Consider the following 18,126-nt stretch of genomic DNA (forward strand, 5'->3'; position numbering starts at 1 on the left):
ATCTAGCTTGGGATTCTTGTTCAAAAGCCTAGAAAGTATCTAGAAAGATACTAAATTAAAGCCTTGCAAACAAACAGGCCTGCATACAAGTCTCTTGGCAAAGAGAGAGGTATAGATACATGTATATATATATGTATTTCAGAGCTTGGTGCTAATTGCACCAAGGCTGTGGGTTTGATCTCTGCATGGGCCACTCGCTTAAGGGCTGGACTTGATGATCCTTGTGGGTCCACTCCAACCCAGAATATTCTGTGAATCTGTGAAATCTATGAACACAGAATCATTCACCTTATAAGCTTGCATGAGCATGTGGATGACTCCAGGGGCACCATGGCACCAGTGAACCAGTCTGTCAGTCTCATTGCTCAGCGACGAAGGGTAATTCCCAGATCGGAATTTTTTATGACGCACATAGTCAATGCTTGGCTTCACCAGCTCTGTCAGGGTCTCCTGGTCCACATTTGCAATTGGCTGAAGAAAACATTAAAATAAATATCACTAAACACATCAACAGAAGTAGTAACAAATTGTGTATCAACACTTAATTCTACAATCTGTTTTCAAGTATCCTACATATGTGCCCTTGATCCAAATACTGTGAATCACATCCTACAGATTTAATTAATGCCTGCTTATCACACCCTTGCGAAGAGCATTTTTACAGTCATTGTGGAGACAAAGAAATTGGGCCACCAAATTGTTACCTGTCTTAATGGAGGTGACACAGTAAGACTATGGAAGAACTGAAAACAGAGTATAAAGACTCCCAGACCTCTCTTCCTAACTTAAAATAGGGAGGATACTTACAGGAGAAAGACAGTTTTGTACATATGGTGCTCATAATATACACTTCCAACATATTGGGTTATATATTTTGTTTTAAAAAGAACCATTTCCCAACAAATGAAGGAAAGTGTATATAGCAACATACCTGGCAAGAGATTTATGAAGGTCAAAGTTTTCCATCATAAACAAAGCTCTCTGAAGCTATGGGCTATAAATCTGCATTTCCAATTTCAGAAGCAATAGCTACCTTACCAAATATCTTAGGAATTTTCTTCCTAGTTTTTTTGTTTAATTTACATCCTTGTCAAATGGAGAATCATCCTGCATGTTCCTTGTAACTAAAGATTTAGAAGCCAAGTAACTGTTGTGCCTGCAGTTGCTCTTGGTTGGCATTCCATCCACTATGAGCCCATTTTCCACCATTTTAGCAGCAGACCTCTCTATTTTTACACAATCTATAAGATTTCTGGAATTTCTGCAAGCTGTGGGAACAGCCACAGGCACTGGAACCTATAGCAGCCTAAAATCTGAGCTTATTTTTTTAAATAGCCTGTCTTTATTACTGATTCAATGTCAAAATTCCACTGTTTCCCACCAGCTCCAGCACATTTGTATTCAACAGATGAGCACATTCCTACAATTCAAAGTCTGACAGCCAAATGAAGGAAAACTTTCAACAGCTAGATTTTGAGTAACCTGAAGCCTCTATTTCCCTTCAGCCTCTACCAAACTTCTTCTAGTCTACCAAGTCCCTCAAGCAGACTCCAGCTCTACACTTTTCTGAGTGGATCAGAAATGTCCATGCTGCTCATAAGAAGTACACCTGAATACAGAGCAGCTTGTCATGAAAACCCCAAAGCTAATCAGCCCTCACTCAGAACCCTCCCCATGAGGTAGAGAGACTTCATAGGAATGTTTATTTTGAGGCTCTTGATTTCACATGGCACTCCTGCAGAAGAAGGCAAAGGGGATGGGCACCAACCATAAATGCCTTCAGTCTTGAGCTGTGCAAGGCAAGCCGAGCCCAGCTCAGAAATCCAAGAAGAGCAGCGCTCTTTACAAACCTCCTTACCTTGTGCTTCCAAGAAGATTTGAGTACAAGTGAGTTTTCTGCCCAAGCTGCTGAGGTTCCCAGCTCTTACTTCCAACACCTAAAGAATAACCTACAGGTGTGCACCCTGACATTGTGGTGAAGAGCAATGGTATGCAAACAGACACTTCTGCTTTAGGGTTAGCGAAAGGATCTTAGAGTAGAGACTTCCTAGCTAGCACTTCAAAATTCCCCCTCTACCTCTTGCATGCATTATTTAACACGGCTAAGCTCTTATTCTTCCAGCAGCCTGTAAATAACTCCAGCAATACATGTTTTCTCCAGCTTAACAAGTGTTTGGATAACAGTCTGGGCACATGGTGTGATTCCTGGGGTGTTCTGTGGAGGGCCAGGAGTTGGACTTGATGATCTTGATGTGTCCTTTCCAACTCAGCATATTCTGTGATATAAGTGTTGTACAGGAATTACCCTCAGTAACCTTCATATCTCAGGTGTGATGTTTTTTGTTATCAAATAATGACTCAACAAACCATCTATTGAATTCTTTGATGAAAATACAGCAAAATTCACCTCATTTGGCGAGGGAGGGACGAGGAAAGGATGAGACTCTGATATGCCATCTTCTTCTGCAGTGGATGACTCAACTTTGCATGACTCACAATATTTAACATATAGTGAAAAGATGGTAATCTAATGCTGCATAAACAATGGCTTTCTGGTGATTCTTATAAGCAGCAATTACATGTAAAGGAAAAGTAACTAAGATGTTAATATGTAGACAGAGCAGCTTTTGCTCAAATCAAAAGGCACTGTGCAATGATTTCTGTTATGAGCCTTAAATAGCCTTCTGTAGAAGACTAGATGTTTCTCTAAAAATCTAGCACTACCAGGGAAAGAAAAGTGGAAGCCAGAAAAGTTGAAGGACGCCAAAGGGGGTGGACAACCTTGTTGAAGAAAACAGTAAGTAAAGATAGGAGCACAGTAAATCAGTGCAGCCTGAGGCCCCAGTGGGATGGTCACCGCAGAAAATGGGTGTAGTGAGATTAAAACACATCCCAGGCAGTAGAGCAGTAGTTACTTTTATAGCAAAGTCAGCTGGTTTAACCAGAACTGCTGGTGGAAGTAGTGTAAGGTAATCTGAAATACAGCATTTTTTCTAAGCAAGGAATGGCTGAGCAGTGGCAGCACCACATACTAGCTCAATCACTTCTGTAGTGAACACTGGTACACAGCTGCAGACTGTGAGGATGTACAGTCCTTCCATTTACCTGAAGAAATTTCATTCTGCATGAGCTGCCAAGGAAATTGTTATTTACAAAGATGTTGAGACTGGCAGCAGCACCTTCAAAAACCAGAAACAAGTACAATAAAGTTTTGCAGTTCTATGACAATCTTCTCTTAAGGCTCTTTTCCCAGACTGCAAAACAGAAATAAGATATAGAGGATTGTTTGGAAAAACAGCATAATCCTATTGCAAATCTCAGGGCAGAGGGGAATTGATTTAAGTGTGGAAAAGAAGAGGTTTACAGAAGAGAGGAATCTCACTAAGGAACACAGAAAGAGGAAAGCAGGGGTCATAAATACACTAAAGAACATCAGACTTTTGTGTGAGAAATAGGGGAGCTAATGAAAAAGAGAAACCTCTAAATAATAAAAGCATTCTGAAGACAAATATGTGATTAAGGATAGTCTTCAGAAAACACCAAGACACTGGGGAAAAAAAAAAAATCACTCAAGAAGAGAGGAAGGGCACAGAGGACAGGAGGCATTAGCAGTGCAAATATTTAAAAATAGCAAAAAACTGAAAAGTGATGGATAGTAAGTGAATTTTTAGCTGTTCTAACTGCAGGCACCAGAAGAAGTAAGTATGAAGATGAGAGAAAGCACTTCATTGTCTTCACTGAGGGTAAGAATCCAGATCCCGACAAGCTGGTGCTCTGGACCACAACTCAAGAGTTAATTCATTCTATATGTGATGATATCCTAGCCAGAGTTTTCCTCTGCTATCAAAGCCCTAGGTAGCACCTCTGCACAGCTCTATGCTGCAGTCTAATTGTGAGACCATGATCCAGCACAACACTGCACAGGCATGAAAGCTGAAGATAAGATCCTCTGATAAACCAAAAAATCTCTGCTACTTCACCCCAGCCAACAGAAGATGCTCTTTACCTGCATGAGCATGTAATAGATCCCAGCCACTCCATGGGCTGCTCCAACATACTGCTTCCTGTGCCACTGGTACAACAGAGGACAACGGTCTGTTTTCCGCTCCTCCTTTGAAAAGTTTTTCCCCGACTCAATAATGGCATCTATGACCTAAGAAAAAGAACACACCCTGATCACCTGCTTACTTTGATTCAGAGAATTTTGCTTCTGCATGACTAAAACCACAACAAACTAAGCCACAATACAGTGGTAGAACAACAATATTTCATTCATTTGGATTTGAGTGTTAAGGAAGAAAATGTATTTTCCTTAATGATGAAATCACTTATATTTTAGGAGTAGAAACTTAATCTAGCAATATTTCTAATTACTTTTTCCACCCTGGCTTCTCTGGTTCCGGTATCTGCACAACAGTCATGCATATTCCTCACACTGAATTCCCTTTTTTTTTCCACTTAAAATACTTCCACACGGCTGTCTTAAGGGTTTTTTGGTAACATGTCTCAAGTTACAAAACTAGTTACATATTGACATGTTTCCTTGGACCCATCCACAATGGCCTGTCCCAGCTCCAGCTGGGCAGCAGGGAAAGGGGGGAACGACTGGATGGACCAATGAGATTGGGTTCCCTCCCTCTAGGTCCCTCTTCTCTCCAGCATCTCTCTCTTAAATTGCTTGAAAAATGCATGAGAGTGATCCCAGTTCAACCTCACTGATACTGTGATGCTGGAGAGAGAAAAGTGTCTTACCTCTTTGATAACAGACTGTGGGACAGTGTCTGGACCGATTTCAGTATTCAGGTACAGCAAGGCATACAGGTAACCTGCTCTGCCATAGAGCAGCTCATCTGGAAGTTCGGAATCCGTGCTGATGACTGTCCTTTGGAGTTGTAGCAACCTGCATCAGACAAGGAAAGTGGGGAGAGAGAGTATCTTCTGTAGAAGATGGCTCGTACAATGCACGCTGGATTGTGCATTGTACCAGACATCAATCCAACCAGAAGAGAACGAATGGTGAAACCACCCCCCTTCAGTCAGCCCAGTCCATTTGGCTGCTGGGTTTACACGCAGAAGCTCTGCACACCTGCTGTCTCAGAGATGGGAAACTCTGAGCCAGAGCCAGGCCAGCATCAGCACAAGTGTCAGGATTTTGTGCAGACAGAAACAGAGGCAGGGTAGGAGATGGAGAAGCCCAGAGAGCTAGTCCAGCAAAGACAGAAACATCCTGGACCCTCTGGAAATTTCACCAAAGTGAGGAATACTTATTTGTACATGTTTAACAGGGAAATAAACAAATTCACAAAAAACCCCAATACCACCATTTGTCATTCCCTCTCCTAAGAAAACATGTTGCCTCAAACATTTAGCACCTCAGTTTGGGGAAGGACACTGCTATAATGCACAGGTATTTTGCTTGCCTTTAGCAACGAAAAAAACAAGAAACAAGAAGTGCTGTCATTGTAACTCTCATTTTCCCCAGAATGACACTCTGCTAATAATTTACCAGTTCGTATTCGCACTGAAGTAGATCAGAGATCTGATTTGGGGCCACTCACTCCCTGTCTTTTCCTACCCTTTTTGATTAAATTGTTTAGATTAAACCATGGTGATGATCACATTTTAAATTGGGGGAGGAGCAACAACAAACTGGATTAAGACCGAATTCAATTCCCAGATTCCCCCAGCTGTTATTTCTCAGGAGAAATGTCAGCATTAATATCATGCCATAACAAAACCACTGACCTCAATCGTGTTTACGCTTAATACTAGGGAAAGGCTACTCACAAAAACCACTTTTATATCTCCCTTCTCAAAACTACACTTTGGGTTTAGAATTAAATGATTTTCTTCTGAACTGTCCACAATTAAGTTTTATTGTTGAACTCATACAACTGGACAAGGTAAAAAGTTAAAAGTTAAATCACAGATTACATTTTGACATCTGTAATGTACCACTCAGCTGATGTCATGCATATATTTGTAAACAAAAATGTTATAAAATAAGCAAATAATCAAACTAAACTCCTTTTCACTACTCCTCACAGAAATTACTTTTCCAAGGAGAGGCAACATTAAAATATTTACTGCTAATGTTATTTTGCTATACTCATGCATCTTGCTTCTCGCCTTACAGCAACACTGCTTTCCAAGCTGCATTCAAAATGATATGCCCAAGTTTACTGCCAGTTGTAAAAGCAAAAAGCCTCAAATCTAACACTCACTTCAAAACTGAAATATTCATTCAAGAACAGCAGCAGAGATTAATCACATTAAGATTCTAGACTAGAAAGAGACCAATTACATTTCCAAACATAAACCAGAATGGAGATGAGGATGTAGGCCTCGTTGCAAATTGTGCTAGCCTCAGGTACATGCTGGATAGCTACCAGGTGGGCTGTGGTGCTGAATGCAAACCCCACAGGGTTCCAGGGCTTCCAGCCCTTGCTGGGATAGCAATCAACTCTACCAGCAAAGGCACAGTCAGTGCTCTAATGAAGCTACATCTAAACAGGATTTCTTGAGACATTTGTTCCATTTAAATTACTTTGAAAAGTAGGCTTGAATTTTTTCAGGCCACCCTTCATATGCTCTGACCTAATTAAATCCCTTGCCTTTACAAATTTGCTCCTGCAAATAATTCCTCATTGTTATATTAAATTTTTGTTATATATCAATCCGATACAACGTGTTTCTGTCTGGCTGCTTCCAGATCTTGCAGTGCACATGTTTTGTAATGAATCTACAATTAATACCCACTCTTTACAGAAAGTGTCACATACTGCACAAGTACTACATATTGTCAATGACAAGTGTGTGGCTTTTGTTAAATGTCACTTCAATGTGACAAAATCAGAACGTGCATGCACTACAGATATGCTCAGGACATGCTGTCCTAACAGCAACAGAAGACTCAAGATAACCCACTAAATATGAATCAAGTGCAAGCCAGCTTTAATAAAGATAAAGTCTATTTTGCATTCTTGTACCAAAAATGTACCAGGGGAGAAAGTGTCCATTCTTTAATCCTATCCTCTAAATTGTTACTTGCAAAAGTTTCTGAACCAATGCTCTCTGCAAATGAAGGGCATGACATTTCCCATCATCAACCACTTACTTGGCAACACATTCTTTAGATTCACCGTCGTTTTTCAGTTTGTGGTAAACCACTGCACCCACTGCCAATGGCCCAGCATCACCACAGAGGAAAGTAACTCTTCTGCCATTCAGATTGCGAAGGATTCTCTTTACATAATCCAGTGATCGCTGCAAATGGCTCTGGTTTTTCGTGACGCGGTACAGTTGCAGATATAAGAGGGCAATACCTGAAATGAACACATGAAAAAGAGAAAGTTCAACTTACTTTTCTTTCTAAGTGTATCATATTCCCCTCTTTGGCACCTCTGAACCAGTAACTCAAATGTGAACGGGTATTTTTGCAATAAAAACATGTCAGTCAAGGGTGCTAGCTTATGCAGTGTGAAGGCACTGGGCCACTATTTGGATGACATTTCAATTGGATTGTGGCAATAAAAAATTATCAGACTGAAGTCTGGTAGAGTCTCAATTTCCAAACAAAAGAAGAAAACCCATGACACAGGGCTCAACACTTGGCAAACTGTATTGGGTTTGCATAGCCAAGCTTTGGTAGCGGGGGGCTACAGGGGCGGCTTGTGTGAGAAACTGCTGGAAGCTTCCTCCATGTCTGGCAGAGCCAATTCCTGGTGGCTCCAACAGCTGATGTACCACTGGTCAAGGCTGGGCCAATTAGAAATAGTGATAATGCCTCTGTGATAACAGATTTAGGAAGAAGAGTTAAAGAAGTTATTGTGCAGTTGTAATTGTGCCAGAGAAGACCGGAGGGAGAACATGTGAGAGGAACAACACTGCAGACACCAAGGTCGGTGAAGAAGGAGAGGCAGGAGGTGCTCCAGGCACTGGAGCTGAGATCCCTCTGCAGGCCATGGTGCAGATCATGGTGATGCAGCCAAGCCCCTGCAGCCCACAGAAGACCATAGGGATGCAGAGATCCATCTGCAGCCCATGGAGAAGTCTCATGGAGCATGTCAAAGCAGGTAGCTGTGACCTATCGGAAGGAGGCTGTGAAACCTGAGGAGAGAGGAGCCCACATTGGAGCAGCTTGTGTTTGAAGGACTGTACCCCATGGAGGAGTGATTCATCCTGCAGCAGTTTGCAGAGAGCTGTTGCTCGTGAGATGGACTCACACTGGAGAAGTTCATGGAGAACTGTCTCCTGTAGGAGAGACTCCATGGCAGAGAAGGGGAATGACACTTCCCGCTGAGCAGTGTGTGAAACCATGCATGATGAAGTGACCATAACCACCATTCCCTGTCTCTCTGCGCCACTGGGTGAAGATGTAGAGCTGGGAAGAAGGGACAGGTGCGGGAGGAAGGTGTTTTGAAGGTCTTGTTTTACTTCTCATTATCGTGCTCTGATTTTGTTAGCAATAAATTCAATCAATGATGGTATTCGGTGAGTGATCTCTCCTAGTCCTTATCTCAACCCATGAAGCTTTCATTATATTCTTCTCTTCCCTGTGAGTGAGAAGCTTTGTGGGTGCCCTGCATTCAGCCAGCAAACAAATCACTGAAGATGCAAAATTTGAGCTAACAAGCACATGTGTGACTGAGTACACTAACTGTACTCATCCTATTATATGCAAAAAGTGACTTCCCATTTGATTTGTTAAATGATCTTTTGATGAGTTTTTGGATTCAAGTTGCCAAGTTCTTCATAACCCCTAAAGTATTTAACAACAAGATTACAAGCTTGCACAAGTCAAACTGGTTTGTAAAAGCAAGAAGTCAAACCAGGGCTCAGAGAATGCCAGTACTATAAAGCTTCACTCCATTAAACTCATTACATAGTTTTCCATTAAAACAAACCAAAACCTTAGAAATAACAATGTAAGCTGAAGGAAGTAAAACAAATCCATCTAAGTGGATATGTATTGGCCAATTGCAAGCATATACATGCAGAAGTAAATCACTTATCTCCAAACCACACTGTAACTCAAACCCATTTCTGAATGGAGAGAGCACTCTCCTGAGCCTCATCCAAAGGCAAGTACACACAAGGCTCACAGAGAGGCTGCCTCAGCACCTACAAGAACAACAGCACCACAAGAGTGCTGGTACATCCTCACATGTTCCCTGAGCAGGCTCTGAGCAAGCCTTTCTAGGTGAACCTAAGAAGAAAGCAGCAGAGCTTGGGTAGCCTGGTTCAGCATCATGGGAGCTTGTAGACAATTTACAGGGATTTGTGAAACCCATTTTTATGCTGCAACAGATGTGCAAATATCTTGGCTTGATCAAAGGATGATTAGAAATGTAGCCAAAGTCCAGTTCATCTAATCCTTCCTAGTGCAACACCCTTAAAATGGCTCCTCCAAGAGGTTTGGCACGTTAAAAAGTACTTTTATAAGTAAGGTGGACTCTTATACGTGTCCTATGATTGCTACATGCCAATAGTAGGTGTACCAAGATTTTAAAGATGTTTCACAAAATGCAAGCCAATGCTCATGACTACAGTGCTAATAAGATTTGTCTAGACTTACAGAAAAGTGGGGCAGCCGTTTACAGCACTACTTTTACACAAAATGCAGCAAAGGGCAAGTCTGGGGAAAAGGCACCTGCATTAAGTATTTTAAAAAACAGATCATTTAGATACTTTTGTTCAGAACCACATCCACAGGAGCCTCAAAAGAAGTTAATAGCTTTGAACAGATGTAGATGACAATCCTTCTACAGGATGGAAAAATCCCACACTCATTAGACGTCACTTTTTCATCTATATTCCTGTTTCAGCAAATGATGGCTGTGTTACTTTTACCTTATGACTCATTTTCAGCATGCTCTGGTTTATCAGCCACAATTTCAGTTGTCAGTCACTGTGTCAGAACACAGCTCCCCGGGAGCCATTCTGTACTGTCAGCACGAGAAAGCCCACCACTAGAGATCTGCATGCACCCGGCAGCCAGTCACTTTCAGACTCTGAAACATGTCTATCTTTTAAGCCCGAGTTGTCTAAAAGTTCCCCACTCGCCCACCCACAGCACCATCTGTACCAAAATATCAAGAAGAAAGCAAAGAATTTTTACCCTTTAATTGCCAGATTTCAGCCTAAGGATGGATAAAGGCTGGAGAGCTTTCCCAAGCTACTCTCCCCTCATGACACAGAGATAAAAGAACAAATCGCCTCAGGGCACATTTCCAATAAGTGGTGCTGAAAGTTTAAGTATGCCTGAAGCTTGAACTCTAAGAGCAGGAACAGAATACGCCATTCTATCCAGCAAAGTCACACTTAGCAGGCCTAGAGATGGACATGTCCTGGCAACTTGAAGAACAGTGGCCATATCAGACATGAAAACTGTAGGCTCTGCCTAAAGGATCAGTGTCCTGGTTTCAGCTGGGATACAGTTAATTTTCTTCCCTGTAGCTATAGTGCTGTGGTTTGGATTTAGTATGAGAATAGCACTGATAGCCCACTGATGGTTTAGCTGTCCCTGAGTAGTGCTTAGCGTAAGTCAAGGACTTTCCAGTTTCCCATGCTCTGCCAGGGAGCAGGTCCACAGGATGCTGGGAGGGACCATGGCCAGGACACCTGACAGGAACTGGCCAAAGGGATATCCCCTACCAGAGGACATCATGCTGTGTACATAAACTGGGAGGAGCTGGCTAAAAGCCACCAATCACTGCTCAGGCACGGGCTGGACTTTGGTGAGCAAGTGGTGAGCAAAGGCATTCTGCATCACTCATTTCTCTTGCATTTTATCCCTCTCCCCTTTTCATTACAATTATAATTATTATTGCTGGTTCCATTACTATAATTCTTATAATTTTATTTTACTTTATTTCAATTATTAAACTGTTCTTCTCTCAGCGCATGGGTTTTATCTTTTTTTTCCAAATCCTCTCCCTTTGCAACTATCCAGAGGGGATTTAGGAGGGGCAGGGTGTGAGTGCTTGGCTGTGTGATATTTAGTTGCCAGGTGGGGTCAAATCACACCAATCAGAAGGGCTCATTTACATCTGGACAGCACCAGAGATGCAATGCTAAATGAAAAATGGTCCCTAGCAATAACCACCACCTGTGCATGCCTAATTTTCTTCATGATCTTCACAGTCTTGCAACCATACCTCTACACTCCCCCTCCTCACACAGTAATTTTACCTTTTTTTTTTTTTTCAGACAGAACAGGAACAGCCAAGTTTCCTATTTGAAGGCTCCAAGCTCCTGGCCACAGAACATATTACCCCCATCTGATTAGAAGATGCTGTTACCATTAGGAAACTGCTAACTAATAGCCTGCTGAACACAAAAAGGTGAAAAATAGCTCAATTTTAAAAGCAAACTTAAAGAAACAAGAGTTAAAGTAAAAGAGCAGCCTTAGAAAATCCACTCCTTTTGCAAAGCAATGATCGCCATATACAAAAGTCAATTATCATTCTGTGTCTTTGTCTGCTGAAGTCAATGCAAGTTACAGACAGTAGTGACCAAGGCTCCAGAGTTAAAAGAAAAACCAACTCACAAAAATGCTTGTATCAGAGTATTTCTGCCAATCCTAAGAGAATATCAGAACAGCCTGTAAATAAATCCAATTACATCATTTAACAAATACACTTAATTCAAATTCTAGCTTTCTCACCAGTCCAGCCAGTATAGGCAGAGCAGTCATGTGGATCTGCCGTCTTCAGCCCCTCCTCCATTTGTTGCAGAAGGTCCTTGATTTTTGCCTGGACCCGTTTTGAGAACCGAGCATTGACCTGAAAGCAGGAGACAGGGAATAAGCTAGGAAAGAAACGAATTAAAGGATGCAAAATACCTGCTCCATTTTCTTGTTTGGGAAGAGAAGAAAACCAAACCAAAACCAATAAAACAAAACAAAACAAAAAAACTAAAAAATAAATAATATATACAACAATCAGCAGCATCAAGGTGGTTCATTTCAAGTGTGTCTCATGTAAATGCATTCTGACTACATTTGTAACTTACCTGCATTAGAAAAAAATTACCTGTGCATTCTTTAAAGTCACACAAAGAGCAGCTACGGACACTGTGACAGTATGCAATTCTAATCAGGGTCCTGGTACCAAGACCATGTTATAGACAAACAGCACAAGTCCTGTGTTATAGGTGCTTGCTCTCATCACAAGGTCCCTGCACACTCTTTGTAGCACTACAGAGCAGGAAATAGCCCAAGGAAAAGGAACGTTCATACTCAGGACAATCAAGCTAAAGGAGATGAGCACAAGCAGCTCGGTATCTTTAGCTCAAGCATGAAGGCAAAGAAACAAGTCTTTGATTTTACACACTTCTTGCTTTCATTTTTGACCAAAAAACATTTATATAGATGAAATACATGAAATGTAACAGAGGACACATTACTCTCGCCAAAATTTCTCTCTCATTACGCACACTTTTAGGGAAGGTATGTTACTGATTACTCCTTAAAGTCTACGGAACATGGAAATTAGCACAGTAGTAAGGTAAATCCTTGCCTGACTACAGCACATCCCAGAAGTGTGGGGTTTGGATAAATTACAGATCCTGGATGCCAGCACACAACTGATTACTCAAGACGTACCACATTTTTTGCTCTTGTTTGGAGTGGAACCTCAAATAAAAATCAGTGATTTCAAACATCCACCCAGCAGATTCAGAAATCAGAAAAGTTGTAAGAATTGCACAAGGCTTCTGACACACCAGAAATCTCCAAGGTCAATAATTCAAATTCATTTAAGGACACCCATGGTAGGATAGGAAGGGAGAAGGAAATTGTGCCATTAAATCTTACATTGAGCACATATCATTCTAGAAACAAGCTAGAGACACCTTAAGCTTCTCCGATACCTCTAGAAATAGCAACCAAACACAGTAGGCATCTTAAGCCTGTCACTCTTCAGCCTTAATATGATGTTAAACACCTTTCTGTTAAGGAACTGTACTATGTATCCACATTGCCACCACCCCACCATCCTCCCTTTTCTGACTAGTTCAGTGAGGTCTCAACACAAAGGAAAACCTTCTCCGAGGGCAGGGCTTCCCTCCTTCAAAAGACAGCTACACCAATGCTAAGGCATATGGTGAAACAGCATGAGGATATTCACGTGGATGCATCCAGGCATAGAGCTCAGCTTACCTGACCAGAGTGAACTAAGGCTTCAGACTCCCCATTTATTTACCTACTGCACATCACAAACATGCTGGTTATCTTTTTGTTCTGACAATACACCTGCTGTTAACAAATCAGGATATTTTATATCAAACACCAGATTAAATTGTGTAAGAGGTAGGAGGGGAATACTAGGCCATCAGGATGCCTGGGTTCTGCATTGAAAGCTCAGTTCCATACAAATAATTTAGCTCAGGTTGGTAATCCCTCTCTCTAGAATTTGAATTGTAACTTACTTGTCTTGTTTCAGTGCTTAGAAAAGCAGAGATTAAAGGATATTTTTATTAATATTTTTTAAAATTATCTGTAAGCCCAAACAAAGCTACTCCCAAGCTTATGTCAGTGTGAATAGTTTATAAGGGGCAACAAAGTTTTCCCCAGCTATCTAATCCTCTACCACTGCCTCGCTTTTTTCTGGTTGCTCTGGAGCTTTCACAACCAAGCACTGCCACTGATCATTTTTATAAAATCCCCCTATAAGCTTGTAACAGATGCTTACGTGCACTAGAGTAAATTAATTACATGAAGAAATGAATGTTGAAAGGTGGCTTTAGAAGATTTAAAAGCTTCCTTCAAGGAATCTTAGGGCAGCATTACAATTGAGCATAACACGCACACTTGTGTGGAGCACAGGTTGATTTTCATCAAAAGCACATTCATCTCACAAGGATGTTTCCAGCTGGCATTCAGCCTTTTCTGCAAGTGACTTGTTATTCCTGTAGGAACAAACGAAAACCAGGCAGCCTGATCTCTGTGGCACATGTCATCAGTCCCACAGTGGCACATTTACTTCTGGTTCACAACACACTGGGTGATAGCAGGAGCTGAAGAGTATCTTTAATTGTAAAGGGCTCTCTACAGGAATTCAACTGCTGCATTACTCCTCCTGCAGAAAGAACAACCACTATCATCCCAAACACAGCTCAAGTTTTATATTGTCAAAACATTAAAAAAGAGAGCTCATTCCTCATTATACCAAATGGAGCCTTGTGCCATATTGGTTATGGTAACTAAAAAGGCTCATTATCAGCACAAAAGTAATGCAGAAAAAATATGTCAGTTTGAAAATCAATAGTTTTGTTATTAATTTGTACCATATCACTTTTTCCATTGCAGTAAAACAGCAGGCAAAATTACATCCCAATACCAAGTCTTCCAAAGCCAACAAAAATGTAAAGAACCTAAGTACTTATGTAACATCACTCACCTCTGGCACTAATCACAAGATGCTGTTTTTGTCAGCAATACATGTTTCCCCTATCTGCTTTCTTTCATTTGTAGGGTTTCTAAAGAAAATTTATCTCATCTTCTTCTGTAAATTCAGCACTAGAGTTACACAGCTACATTAGAGCACAGTGCTAGTAACACCAAGGTCATGGGCTTGGTCCCCATATGGGCCATTCACTTGAGTTGGACTCAATGGTTGTTATGGTCCATCCCAACACAGAATATTCTGTGATTCTGTTATTATAAAAAAAGACATCATGATGCAAATAAAAATCTAAAAACCCCAACCATTTCACTTGCAGTCAACATTACAATAACATACCAATTCTTACTGATGATTGCAGCCATATCCAGCTTTACAGCCATGGCATTAAAACAAACCAGAGCCAACAGCAAAGGAGGCAATAAGCAGCTGCTGTGTATGTATTGTATATCATGACTTCTCCTAGGCAGGAGAAGAAGTCTTGCATGCTCATTTGGACCAAATATCACAGCGCTGATGTTAGTCTGACAATGCAACCCTGCAGCCTCATGGCACTCCTTTTGTCACTGAAAGTAACACTGGTCTGACAGACATGGGATGAGTAATCTCATTTGCATTTGTCAAAGACATTTAGATAACCATGTGTTGTTTAAAAACACCTCTTGGCATTTACTTGCTCATGACATCTATGCTAAGAACCTGTGCAGAGTCACAGCAGGGCAATGGAGATCTGAGCTCACAGCTTCCTCACAAGTTGCCAATATACCTATCTTTCTTGCCACCACCAGCTCCCAAAACAACCATCTTGCTCTTAACCCTATTTTAATTCATATGGGGGACTGATGACATGTGCAAATGCAGACTGCAGAAGTATGCAGCTGATCATGCTGAAGTAAAAAGGGAGGTGACATAAACACACAGTGCTACCTACCAAACAAGCAAAATACACTTTTGTTTCACCTCACTTTGTTGTTGGTGATGTGTAGAACAGGACACATAACATGGTGCTGTATTGTCTTTTAGCCAAAGTGCATTTCAAAGAGAAAAAAAACACAGCTCAAGTTGGTACTGCAGCAAGAACTCATTCAAAAACCAAACTTGCATAGAAGATCATGGAAAGGACATAACAGACACTGGCGAGGAAGAATGTAGTAGGGAAAAACTCACAGTTCTGCTGAAATGAGGAATCCAGGCTGTACTGAAGTCTTTGGGAAATTTGCCACTGACTGTAAGGGAGCCAGGTTTCACAACCATGTATTGGAGCATGGCTCTATTGAAGCAGGATGAGCTCTCATGCTCACCTACAGAAGTCCCTGCAAAAGCAGACTAGAAGGGATGGCAGTAGGATCCCATATGCAGAATCTAGCAATGTCTGCTAGGAGGTGACCAGCCTTTTTGTACAGAAGAACAAGTTCTACTTTATTTTTACCTAAGTCAAAAGACTCTTACAGCTCAAGAGCAGCACTTTCTTCTCTGAAAATACCAGATACTGTCGAAGCTCATCACCCAGCCTCTGTAACACTCAAACACAGTTCTCTGAAACTTCTCAGACAGGTCCTTGGGGGGAAAAAATGCCAGTTCTGCAAAACCACATGCTTAATAAATGCTTTGAAACACTGCTGTCTGTAGAACAGATTGCATTGTTTTTCAGTGATCTGTCACTTAGCATCATACATGCAATAATGGGGAAAAAAAGGTTAAAAAAGGGGGAAGGAAGGATGAGAGAGAGAAAATCAATAGCTGTAGGCAAATTCCTACACTGCTACAAACGCCAGCTTAGGAATAGGCTTTAAACACAGACATCACCCTGTCTCAGAGGACATAAGGGCATAAAAAACATCATTAAAAGGCAAACATTCAAGTTATAGAAAGAACTGCTTAAAGCATGTGAGAAATAAGAAGACTGTGTCTCTAATGCATTTGTGTGTGAAAGAAGTTATATGTCTCATTGGTTAGAACACAGCAAAACCCCAAAGCTTAAAGATCTAGATCATCACAAAGAATCATCAAAAAACTCCAGATTATTGGTACCAAAAATAAACATGATTAGCAGATATCCTACGTTTTGAGAAATGGAGACTGATTAAGCAAAAGAACAATACTGAAAATTGCTGGTCCTCTAGGTAGCCTCACACTAGCACACTATTTCTTGAAAACTGAGAAAATAAAAGTCTGTAAGTATGATTTAAAGTCACTCACTATACAGAAGTCTCTGGCCCAGCTGTGACATTTTTAGGTGGCCCTCAAGTTGCAAAAAAAGCTAAAACCTCTACCAATTCTGTCTAAATTACCTCAATGCACAGAGAGCAGATATATTCCACATATTGAGCTTGACAGCAGATCAGTGCATTTAGACCCAAATAAAATTTATTTTCACCAGGAAGCAAGTATGTGTTATTGCACTTGCCCACACAATGGGCTGGAGTAACAACTCAATAACATGCAGGTTTGCAAGATAAAACTAGAAACTGATGAAGAGTGGATGGATGTGAGACAATTTTATCAGAACTCAGGGTTTGATTTTACAAAGTATTTTCATTCAGAACTGGTTGACTAAAACCAAACAGGCTTAAATCTGTGGTCACCTCCTGAATAGCAGGAGAGGTTTTCACTACAAAAGCATCAGAAAAGCCCTAAGCAGCATTCAGTGCTGATCTGTGATGTAGCAAAGAAGCAGCAGTTCTTCCTTTCGGGCTGTGTACAACTGCCAGGAGTTAGTGAGGGACAATGAAGTACAACAAACTGATTTTCAGGCTCAGTTTTGACCAAGACTCTAAAAAAGCAAACTTTCCTACTAAAGAATTACAGAGAATACTGCAAACCTTGTTTGTTTCAGAGTCCCCTATGAAAAGAGCATACCTGAGCTGGGGAGCCAGGAAATGGTCAAAAAAGTAACAAGCTCAAGAAATGCAGCTGCCTCATCCCACATCTCTGGAAAAAGTGTGAAGAATTATTTACTGGCTTTGGAGGTTGCATTTTGCCTCCAGTGCACTAAGCTGTATAATTCCCACTAGTATAAGTTGCTGCTGAGTGAGTCCCAAATCACAAAGAACTTGCTCCCAGTAAGGTAACAAAAATGCCCAGTGAGACAACCCCCAAAAATTAAAAAAAAACAAAAAAACAAAACAAAACAAAACAAAAAACACAACCAAAAACCAAACAAAAAACAACCAACCAAAAAAATACCCCACCAAAAAAACCCACCCCCCCAAAAAAAGAAAAAAAAATAGAAAAAGGAAAAGAAAAAAAACACCAAAAACAAAGGGAGAAGACAAGTGAGACTATGACAAAACCCCATATATACAAAAATATATATTTTACAGGAGAAGTAAGACTGAAGGCCACATAAAGGAATTATCTGAAGTAACAGAAGACTGAGAAAGCATTAGGAAACTAAATGCTACTAAATCACCCAAATGATAAATATAAGTAAATATTCTATATCACTATTAATACATATTTACCAATGAGCACCATCATCTTTGAAACAGGTTCCCTGGAAGGAGTCCCCTGCAAAGCCTAATAAGGCATGGTATACATTTTTCAGAATATACTGCTCTTTTCTAATATTCTTAGAACATCATAGCAAAGTCAGGAAAAAACTTACAAAGAAATAATTTACCTAAAAAAGAAGTTTAAGTTTGGGCATTCTAGTGACCAATGCATGAAGTATGAATCTAATTTTGCTTCTGTCTTGTGATTCAGACAATCTTAAAGTGAG

General features: G+C 40.8%; 1 protein-coding gene across 1 annotated transcript in view; it reads right to left on the reverse strand.

The window, feature by feature from the left end:
* LANCL2 (LanC like glutathione S-transferase 2) overlaps positions 1–18,126 on the reverse strand; it is a 32,222-nt gene that overhangs the window by 10,167 nt on the left and 3,929 nt on the right. The window contains exons 2-6 of the mRNA XM_040070826.2: positions 11,669–11,786; positions 7,118–7,325; positions 4,753–4,900; positions 4,007–4,153; positions 289–471 (exon numbers count right to left, since the gene is read on the reverse strand). Coding sequence (XP_039926760.1) covers positions 289–471; positions 4,007–4,153; positions 4,753–4,900; positions 7,118–7,325; positions 11,669–11,786 — 804 coding nt within the window. The remainder of the gene's footprint in view (positions 1–288; positions 472–4,006; positions 4,154–4,752; positions 4,901–7,117; positions 7,326–11,668; positions 11,787–18,126) is intronic.

Source organism: Hirundo rustica, chromosome 1 (genome assembly GCF_015227805.2).
Source record: "Hirundo rustica isolate bHirRus1 chromosome 1, bHirRus1.pri.v3, whole genome shotgun sequence".
In the NCBI taxonomy this organism is placed as follows: Eukaryota; Metazoa; Chordata; class Aves; order Passeriformes; family Hirundinidae; genus Hirundo; species Hirundo rustica.